Source organism: Thermobia domestica, chromosome 13 (genome assembly GCF_964235325.1).
Source record: "Thermobia domestica chromosome 13, izTheDome1.hap1.1, whole genome shotgun sequence".
NCBI classification, from domain to species: Eukaryota; Metazoa; Arthropoda; class Insecta; order Zygentoma; family Lepismatidae; genus Thermobia; species Thermobia domestica.
Genome location: NC_137466.1, coordinates 106,747,173 through 106,758,693, shown reverse-complemented (window position 1 = coordinate 106,758,693; position 11,521 = coordinate 106,747,173). Strand labels below are relative to the sequence as shown.

Sequence of the window (11,521 nt, the reverse complement as noted above, 5' to 3'; positions counted from 1 at the left end):
TAAAAATTAATTTACATTGTACAGCATTTCATTATGTTTTAAATCTTAAAATAAGTTTTCAAATATTCATAGCCCATTAAAAAATATCCGACCATTTTTGTTTAGAAAAAGAAGTTGCAGAGAGATAAGAAGGTGTTCTCTAGTAAAGAGAGATAAGAAGGTTCATACCTTCATACACATGTGTGATATCTTTCCTAATGTGAAAGAGCACTAGTAGGTTGTATAACGACTCACCAAGGGTAGTCGTCAACCTGGTTCGGCTTAGTAAGATCTATAAATCTTAAGTGGTAGTATTTGTTTGCATGTAAAAATTATCTTTAATAATTATATACCATTATTCTCACCTTTTCTATTAGAATGATAACGTCGATGAACGTTGCTAAAATGGTTTATTAGCTGATATACTTTATAATATATTTTCCTTCAAACTGTCAAGCACACAAACTTGCTGACTAGGTATCCATAAACATGTACATAGCAACAACTATCCCATAATAATATTTTACATATATTAAAAACATTCTTCTTCTGTTAATATGAAATTAACATTCTATTAAGTATAGTGCACATGTATGAGCACTTTCTGCCCAAGGTACAGGTAATTATTAATCTATCCAAAGTATTTCGTTATATAAAAATGTCGCCCGACAAATGGACTGAATATAAAAGTCATAAGCGAGTTTGGCTTTTATCTTCAAGAACCACTGGTCCGTTTACAATAGTGTTCTTACATGACATATGTTCTTTATATTTTGATCACACCTCGTATATATCTTCATTACATTTCATATATATATATAGATACATTTATAACAAATCTTTAATTTCGTTAATACTTATTTTTAACAATAAAGTTTCAACACAAATTGATATAATGAAAACAATTTTTGTGCTTAATCAATCATGAATTAAATTATAATCCTTCACGTTAATAAGAAAGAATTCAAATCATTGAAAACTTATCGTTAGTTAATGAAAATCAAAGAAAATTAAAGTGAACAAAAATCAAAATGTAAACATAACCTACGTTTGAATAACCAAAAAGGAAGAAAATAAGTCTATTTTTACATAACAGAAGACACCCTTTTGGTATTATATATTTTTTTTCTTTCAGTCTTCTTCATTCCTATTTATTTGAGCAAGAATGTCAGGCGCAACTAACTCTTTCACTAGATGCATCCATTTTTCCTTTGTATACTGAGTAGGTTTCCAAACCTTTAACTCATCTATATTACGAAGTCCAATTGACGTACCCGTTTTAGCGTTCAACAATTCGAAAACTTTAGGATTTATTTCCTTAAAACATAAATAAGGACCTGAGAAAATGTCGCAAAATTTATAAATTCTTCTTTAACACATATTACTTTGTGGATGTTGTTTAACAAAAACTAAGTCATTGACCTTGATTCGATATTTTCCTTCTTGCAAGGACTCTACTTGTGAATTACGTTTCAAAAATTTGTTATGTCTTCGAATTTTTACCATATTCACTAAACTGGAAGAATCTATAATTGTCGAATCTTCTAATTTGACATCAAAATGTTGTTCCACAGGGAAAACCAAATCAGAACCATTATGCACATTAGCAGGAGACACACCTAAAGTGTCTGATATAGAATGATTCAAAAGGTACGTAATTTGGCTGACATGCTTAATCCATTCGGCATGTTTATCTTTACAAAAGTGTCGAAACAACATACCAAAATTGCGATGTACATTTTCTATCACAGAACTACTAGGATGGTACGGAGTTACAAAATGAATTTTAATGTTAGCCTTGTTCATGGCTTTGAGGAACACATCACTTTTGAATTGTGAACCGTTATCGCATAATATATGTTCGATAGGGCCACAATGTGGAATATATACATTCAGAATTTTATTTACGATAGCAGCGGAAGTTGCTCTACGCAAGGGATAGGCTACTACATATCGTGAAAAGATATCCATGGTTGTTAACAAATAAGTTTCTCCAGTAGCTGCTCTTGGTAAAGGTCCATATAAATCGATCGACAGAAATGAATGTGGTCTCTCAGGCGTTATTGAGAGCATTGGTTTTTGTATAGCCTGGTAATTATGTTTAATTCGCATGCACTCAATGCAGTCATTGATATAATTTTTGATTTGAGCTCTCATTCCCTTCCAGTAAAAGGATTTATTAACCAAGGCACATACCTTTACATACCCAAAATGTCCGAAATCGTCATGGTAGGCCTTTAATATGCGTGCTGTTAACGTAGGTGGAATGCAAATTTTGTTCCTAGATTTGAACTTAAAATCTTTAATAAGTAAAATTCCATTAGATAATTTAAATCTGAGATTCCAGTGTTTGGGACAATTACATCCCTCTCCGCATGAAGATAAATGTTCATAAGAATTATCGCTTAAATTTTTAGATAAATGTTCAAGAGAATCTACAGCTGATATGGGTTTAACCCCTACCACATCAGCCGTAATTAGTTTAAATTCATACTGGTGTATGGTTCTAATAAAGTACATTGCACAGCACAATCATGATTATGTCCCGTATTATTGTTCTGTACAGAAATTACTTCAATACCTGGATCTTGATGCGAAGTGCCATCTCTTGTCCTCCCATTACGTCTATCCACGTAGTTCGCTGTATTCCTGGAATTTCGCCATACATTTCGTCTATTTTTAAACCTATTTTGATTATATGGTCTAACATATGGATTGCTACGATTAATTAGGTTAGGCGGATTCCCTACATAACTTTGCCTATTTTGCTCATTTTGATTGCTAGAGTATACTCGGCTTATGTTATGTTCCGTATTATTCACACTTCGGATATTTAAATTCCGAACAGGCACTAAATGATCTGAATTATTCTTATTTTTACCCATTCCTGCTTGTTGATTCATGGCATGGTATTGAGTTTCATAGCATTGGACAAGCATTAATAAATGGTTGAAACTCATACACTGTGTGGAAAATAAGATCTGTTGTAATTTAAATGGAAGCAAATTTCGAATCGATGCTATTATTCTCGATTCCGATTGCAATGGATTAACGACCTTTAATTCGTTGTAGGTATTTACAACAAACTCTACAACAGATTTATGCAATCGAGGATTGAAGTGTTGATTTCTAATGGTAGCATCTCTATTCGCAAGCAAAAAGTCATTTTCATAATTGGCGATCAGTGCCGCTTTGAATTCTTCATATGTACTGATGTGATCACGTACTGCTTTAAACCATAATGAACTAGGTGGGAGTAATACATGAGGGATTAATTTCATATATTGTGATCTATCTATACACATTATATTGCATTCGTCCTGGAATTTCTCTAAGAAAGAAGTAGCATTTTCGTTACACTTACCACTGAATTTGCTCATAGCTCGAATTTCACTCATCTTAACACTTAATTTTACCTTCCTTTTATCATTCCGTGTACTTATTGGGTGATAGTTCCTATCCATGACGTGATGTGTCGTTACACCATCTATGTTTCGCCCATCTGTACCCTTCGGATGTATTTCTTCCAATATAATATCCTCATCAGACACCGGCGAAGGCGAGTTCATCTCTGGTGAGTGGGGAAACTCCATGCGATCACTACACATGTTATTACGGTGTGTGTTGTCCTTAACCTGTAGCATTCTAATTTCTTCCTGTAACGTAGCTATCAATTGCGTATTTGCACTATATTGTTAGAATTATTGATGACCTGGATCTTTTGTTGTTGAACAGAAGATTCTGTTACTTCTAAATCCTTTTTTACATCACTGATTTCTTGTCTCAGGTGATTGTGATTACCCTGGCATTCCTCCGATATTCCTTTTAACTTTTCCTCGAACTGCGAGGTGATATCGCTCATCGTCTGGATAATTAATTGTTTCGTTTCATCCGACTTCTGTTCCATCTTCTGTTCTATCGTCTGCTTCAATTCTTCGTATTGCTTGTTAGATTCATCAGACTTCTGTTCTATTCGTCTACTTAATTCTTCATATTGCTTGTTAGATTCATCAGACTTCTGTTCTATTCGTCTACTTAATTCTTCATATTGCTTGTTAGATTCATCAGACTTCTGTTCTATTCGTCTACTTAATTCTTCAGAGTTATGCTTCATCGTCTGCTTTAACTCGGTAGACATTTGCATCAATTGCCGCTGTAAGACTAGCAAGATTCGGTCTTCTGATGTCAATCCTGGTGTTACACTAGGTTCACCGTTGTCATTATTAGTGGATTCATTCTCCATTATTTCAGTGTCCATTTTCCTTATAATTATTCTACCACTTCTCAATATGGTGAAATTTGTACTCATTAACTTTATGACAAAAGTAAATTCAACCTTACTCTGCTTCGGGATATGAATTTACAACAAATCCCGGGTTCCGGCACCAAAATTTTTATAACGACTCACCAAGGGTAGTCGTCAACCTGGTTCGGCTTAGTAAGATATATAAATCTTAAGTGGTAGTATTTGTTTGCATGTAAAAATTATCTTTAATAATTATATACCATTATTCTCACCTTTTCTATTAGAATGATAAAGTCGATGAACGTTGCTAAAATGGTTTATTAGCTTATATACTTTATAATATATTTTCCTTCAAACTGTCAAGCACACAAACTTGCTGACTAGGTATCCATAAACATGTACATAGCAACAACTATCCCATAATAATATTTTACATATATTAAAAACATTCTTCTTCTGTTAATATGAAATTAACATTCTATTAAGTATAGTGCACATGTATGAGCACTTTCTGCCCAAGGTACAGGTAATTATTAATCTATCCAAAGTATTTCGTTATAGTTGCAGTCATCCTGTGAAAGAGAGTGAGCTCATGTAATAATCTTGTGTAGAATTATAAACTGCAAAGAAATTGCAGAACGTCATAAATAGCGATGTTACACTAATTTCTTTCAAACATTTTGGTGGTGTCCATCTAGAAACTATTCCCAAGTCGTCACTATAGTATCTTCGAGAAGGAAAAGTCAAAAACACGATGAAAATTTTCTTTGATTCCTATCACGTGATACAATGTAAATGCACACCACCGGACACAACGATTACTATTAGCAGGCCTTCCTTCGTTTCCGTGACGTTGAGTAGCTTAAAAGTCAGGGATCTTATGAGCAGCAAAATCTTTATAGTTACATCAATACAACTACTTGGGCATTCTTCTCATTGCATTCAGAATTTCTTGGCCAAACTTAGCACTCTCTTCGTTCGTCCGGATCTCTACAGTGACATAATTCAGGTTGGTTTTTGGCTGTTTCTCACGCTAAAAACCTGAAGCGTTAGGATGACGATAGGTTGTGTGATATCAAGGTTTAAACATCGAGAATCGTTATCGTCAAAATATCGAAAATAATAAAAATATCGTAATATCGAAAATCAAAACTCAACTTATTGCGATACCGAAAATATCGATGTAAAACCAAAGTTCATCTTTTGAGGAGTCTAAATACCAAATAAAAATAGAAAAATAGAAAGAAAAAGAGAAGAATATGTTTCTCTCTTTGTGTGTTTGGGGGGGTACAGTTGGTAGGGCCTCCAAGCTTGGATCTTGGGTATCTTGGATTTTATAATTGGCGCCAAGCAAAGACCTAATGTGTATTTTTCTTCTAAAGACGCAGAAGAAAAAGTACTTATGCATTCTAAGTCATCAACGAAACAAAATCACGTATTTCACAAAACAACCTATCACAAGTAAATGAAACGCGCTATAAACTTTTATCAACGACAGTGAATATCATGTGAAACAGTAGGAAAGAAAAATAAACCGAGTATGGTTCGGATCCCACTTTAACTAAAGCCTGTGACTAACATCTTGGCATTTCAGCTAAACGAATGAAACGCAAGCTCTGACGCGATGTTGCCGAATGCTAAGGACTGTGGTTATGGCTAAGCAGAAGAACTACAGCACGATCAGGTGGCAAAGGATAGACGTGGATGTGTACAAAATAAACATGTCAATACCGCTGGCCCCTCATTTGCTAGCAGCGTTTAAAGGGAACTTGGAGCGCCGCCTTCAAATGCCAAGATGTTTGTCACACCGTTTAAGTAGGTCTCCTCTTTATAGCCTTAGAGAAGTTTAATAAATAAATATGAAAGCAATCCACTAGAGAAATAGAACTAAAATAAAACTTAAATTATATTTTACATATAAGCTACACATTAAAGGACAAAGTTTAATGAACATTTTGTGTATATATCCCGTTAAAATTAAGTTATTAGGTGGAATAAGTTGAAATCGGACCACAGAAATAATGTTCTATGTTTCCTGTAATCTGTTACAATAATATTGCTGTAAGCCTGTGAATCGTCTGACAACAGTTACATAGGCAACTGTTCTGCAATCTTCTGTTCATAAGTGCTAAGACGCAAGAATGACAGATAAAGAAAATAGATGGAAGCACAGCTGTCTGTGTAACTGTTGTCAGATGATTCACAGGTTTACAACAATATTATTGTAACCGATTACAGAAAACATAAACTGTTATTAGTTACTTGCCACGAAAGCGAAATATATTTCGCAAAACTTTGTTCATACCAAATAATAAAAAACTCAAAGCAAATACTAACAGCTAGTAACGAGGTATTTCTGATATGCTCTGAAGGCGATGTGCTTGGTGTTCACAGCAATTTATAATCAGTTTAATACAGGATATTCTTTTTGCCTTGTAACCTTTGATCTAGAAAAAGCTTTCGACAAGGTTTGGCACCCTGGTTTACTATACAAACTTCGTAACTACCTTCTACAAACCTCCTACATCCGATTCGTACATTCCTTCTTAATAGGGCGAATAGCTTATATCTCGATCAATGGAACGTTATCTCATCCCATCTTCTTACAATCTGGGGTACCACAAGGCTCATCTTTGTCTCCTTTATTATACTTATTGTACGTTGCGGACCTAGTCGTTCCTAATACTACCACAATATTTCAGTTTGCGGACGACACTGCATTTTTCACAACTGCCCGTACTGTACGATCTCTTAATAAAACCATGCAAGTAGCTATTGACGCATTCGTGCGTTGGTGTCATATATGGAGGTTGAACCTTAACTCTTCAAAAACACAAGCCATAGTTTTCTTGCCACGTAGACGTCGCTCTCGAATACATCGAAATCCGAATCTACTTCGTCTTCAGGTTGATCTTACGCCTGTTCCCGTGTCAACCAATATTACGTATCTCGGTGTCATTTTTGACACTCATCTTACATGGATTCCACATCTTACCAAACTCGTAGGCCAAGCACAAAACCGACTTAATCTCCTGAAACGACTAGTTGGCACAACCTGGGGGCTTCGAGCACGTACCGTAATCAATACATATAAAACATTCATGCGGAGTACGTTAACATATGGACATACAGCTTGGATATCTGCACCGTTAAAATTCTACCAAAAACTTGCTATCCTCGAGCGTCATGCTATACGCCTAGCATATCGTATAAGACTGCCACATCCAACGAGATTACTTTATGAGATGATCGACTTTCCGCCATTACTAAATCATCTTGAACAACTTCGTATACGTTATATCTGCAAACGATTTGCTCAGCACCATCCCCTGACGCTTGAAATCCTCCGCTACGACCGTGATAACGATGCACCGCCCAATTACGTTGATACTCCTCTTCAGCACTTCATGACACTATATCATTTACAGTTAGATAACGCTATGCTGGACCCCGAAATCTTTGCAATTTATCGCCCGCATGAATTTTCATCTCATATCTATCCATCATACGCACCGTAAGAACCTATTAACAAGGGCCTCCTCTGTCAATCATCAGTTCCTGAATCGTCCCAGGAACAGAAGATAACTTCATTCGTCTAAACTAACATAACCTAGTGATGTGACGTCTAGAGCACTTCATTTCATCTATTTTATCAACTCCATTTGCACCTTTATTATTATTTTTTTGAGTCCAATTTACCTTTTATTCCATGCTTTGTGTTAATGTAATACCTGGCAATGTTAACATGTTCATTTGTAGCACTTAAAATATTCCTGTTCATGTACGTGTGTTTCATTTTCTGAATAACTTCACTTAATCCATGCTTAATATAATGAATGAATGAATAAAGAAATAATAAATATGAAACCTCTTAGACCACCTATATTTCCTTCAAATCAATAAATCAAATTGAAGCACTTACCCGAAGAAAGGGCACAACCCTTTAACCGGGATGACGGACAAAAAAAAATGCTTGGTGTTGGATTAACACACAAGTAACACGCCAAAGTGGTAGTCATTTTGTGTTGTTTCAACACCCCATTTTTTGCTGCATAGAGTTTAGAGCCCCTTTTCAGCGCCGAGGCTATATGAGACATAAATCTACAGTTTAAAATCCAAACCACGGTAGTATATTCAAATTTAAAGACACTAACGTAAGACTGAGAATTTAATCCGGGACTTCTTCTGTGGTCACGCTCCTGTTATATTAGATTAAGTTCGTAATATTGAATAAGATTAATTGGAAGACCTTGGAGACAAATATTCTATTTGGGACTTTTAATTTCTTAGTGGATAGAGTTCTTGCTTCTCAATCTGGACGTCCAGGGGTCAAATTCTGTATCCAGCCATCCTGAATGATTTTTTTCCCATCCATTTCCCTTGGTTGCATCACATGAATAATACCTCTAACTAAAGGTACGTGCAATTTATTTTACTTTCTTGTCGTTATTATTATTAATAATTCCAGAGGTTGTAATATCTGGCTGTATCCAGAAGTAATTAAATTATAAATTAATTAATTAATTAATTAAATACCACTGAAAAAGTTTCTATTCAATCACAACAAGACAGTCCCAGTTGTACTCCATTCCAAAAGAGACTTTCCAGAAATCCATACAACAATAGCAGAACCACTGAGAAAGAATTTGCAGATCCAAAGTGATTAGTTTCCAGCGGACTTGGATTTCACATCTACAGGTGTAGGCTATAACTGTATCTCCCTAAACCAAAGGTTGGATTTTTTTATATGTAAAAGATCGAATACAGTACATTTACGTTTATTTATTCATATTTTCTTAGTAGAGTTTTATTGCTTTTTGTACATTTATTTTCACACATATTCAAAATATTATAATACAGTAGATCCCCGACTATCGGCCCTAATGTGGGAAAAGGGTAGGCAGGAAACAAAAAATGCCGAGATCTATAATTACTTATTTTATGCCCCACTTTACACTTAAAAACACACTTCTTATACCAAACTCTACTCTTATTCATATTTTCTGACCTCTTTTTACAGTCCAATACTTTATAGATGTTTGTTATGTCCTGTACTCTACGCTTTAAAAGGTTATTACAGAGAAAGCTCAAGAATCAACATATTGCACATTTTAACATAAATTTTATAATATATCGAAGTTAATTCCAGGAACCATAAAATGGTGTGAATTGTACAGTATGGATACACTCAAATTTTAAAATAACTAAAATATTAACGTAAACGTAAACTTAATTCTTAGAAAAACGATTTTTTTATTCCTGTTTATTGATAAATAATTACATAAATGTGAATAGACAGATTCAAGATAGAAAAATCCAAATTTACATCTTTCAATGTTTGAAGAAGTTCTTGATAGATTACTGTTTTTCCTTAACAACTCACATTTGTATCAAGGCGTTAAAAGTCGAGTACATCGTTCAAAAGTGTATTCCTCATTTTATTACGGACATTTTCTCTTTCTTTACTATAGGCGGATAGTAGAAAGACTGGATAACCGCGAGCAGGATAGTCAAGAATCTGACATACATGAATTCAAAACAAACATTTCTGAAACTTTAAATGCCAAAACTAACTTTTCGTTTGTTTCTTTGGGGACATAGTCCTCTTTCAAGACTAAAAGTCCATATAAGATGAATATAAAGTTTATCAGAGTTGAGTTCAACCGAGTTATATAGACTTCAACCCGGAAAATCGAGTTCGGACGCAAGATCGCAGGAAGAAAGTCCTCTAACTGACCAATCGGCTAAGCAGAAGACAAGAAAATAATCTGAATAATTAATATCTACCACGCTAAAAGCATTAATGAATATGTAATAAGTATACCTATATTATCCTTCTCCTTCAGCATATTCAAAAACAATAAATATTACTTTTCAAAAACAATTTCTAAAAATAGCTGCATCTATGCTAAAATTTGAATTTTCCTGTACCGACTTCTTACTCCTAAGGGAACTTAAAAAGGACCAGCAGACTACAAAATTGTTTTCACGAGCAAGTAGATTTAGAATCGTTGAAATGCATGGTTCATATACCTTCAAAAGTCCAATCCAATGAGATTCTTACATGTTATCGAAATACTTATATCACTGCTGGATATTCAGCGTACCTTTCAATAGTAATTCTCATAAAATATCACATTACTGGAAGTATATCAAAGTTAGTGAGCAGTTAATGCTTTATTTACTTCACTTATGATGAATACAGAGCGGCTCTGTATTGCTGATTTTACCAATTTCTACAGTTTATCTGCAAAGTAGAGTAGAAATTGGAGCCAATATGGCGATGAGTAAGGAATATTTTATCGTAGTAGCATCATCTGAAAAGAAATAAATGAAAACAAAATTAAATTAAATACTTAGGTACTAAAATATTACATGTTATAAAAAATGTTTATTTTTTCTATCATAGGACACGAGTACTGCAGAGGAATAGCATCAAAAGTTATCCTTGGAAAGAATTTTATGTTATTTTCTTTAAAGGAGTTTTCACAACTATCTAAATTGGGCCTATATTTACAAAATATATATATATATATATATATATATATATGCAACCAAAGGATAAAAGTAAGTTTCGTAAGCTGTCACTCCCAAGTAGCGTAGATTGGTAAAACTTGAACCATACATAGAAACTAGTGCTACAGTATAGTACAGGAAACATCGGAAACAAACGCATGACTAGAAGAACAGAAATGGTACTTTTATACAGAAACAATAACTTACATTGAAGCATTATGACTCATGATGACCGCCCTAACATTACAGAAAGAGTGGAATGATACAAGTGACGCATGACTTCATACTGTGTTTTGTTTACAAGGAAACTCGCGGTCATAATCATGAGTATGACGCAGGGATCATTGATAAATAAAGTCTGATAATGAAAATTACGATACAACACTCATAATAATGCTATTCTTTCAGCTAAGCACAAGAAGTGAGTAATTCATCATAAATGTGACTGAATTTCCCAATTCATGGAGCTCACTAAAGTTTATGGCATAGTACAATCTTGCTCAAAAAAGCTGGCCACCCACCTCAGTTTTAAAATTAAATTAAAACCCTGCTGCCTTCTGGTTGGTTACAAAGAAGTCTGCATGAACAAATATGAAAATTTGAGAGATGTGCTTGGCTACCACAAACGAATGGGATGTAACACATAGCCAGTATTTCTTCTAGGATTGCTTCACCCATTACATTACATTACAATTGCATTTTGGAAACCGATAAATCATTTTTAATAATCCTGCATAGGCATAACTAACTAACTAATTCTACGGCCTATGGAACCCGGAT

General features: G+C 34.3%; 1 protein-coding gene across 2 annotated transcripts in view; it reads right to left on the bottom strand.

Annotated features, from left to right (window-relative positions):
- Positions 1-8,897: 8,897 nt before the first annotated feature.
- Positions 8,898-11,521, bottom strand: part of LOC145669264 (uncharacterized) — a 38,756-nt gene continuing 36,132 nt past the window's right edge. Inside the window, exon 5 of one of the 2 annotated variants that reach the window (XM_081737583.1) lies at positions 8,898-10,542. In XM_081737583.1, coding sequence (XP_081593709.1) covers positions 10,469-10,542 — 74 coding nt within the window. In that variant the 3' untranslated portion in view covers positions 8,898-10,468. The remainder of the gene's footprint in view (positions 10,543-11,521) is intronic. The other variant, XM_081737584.1, reaches the window with a different exon arrangement.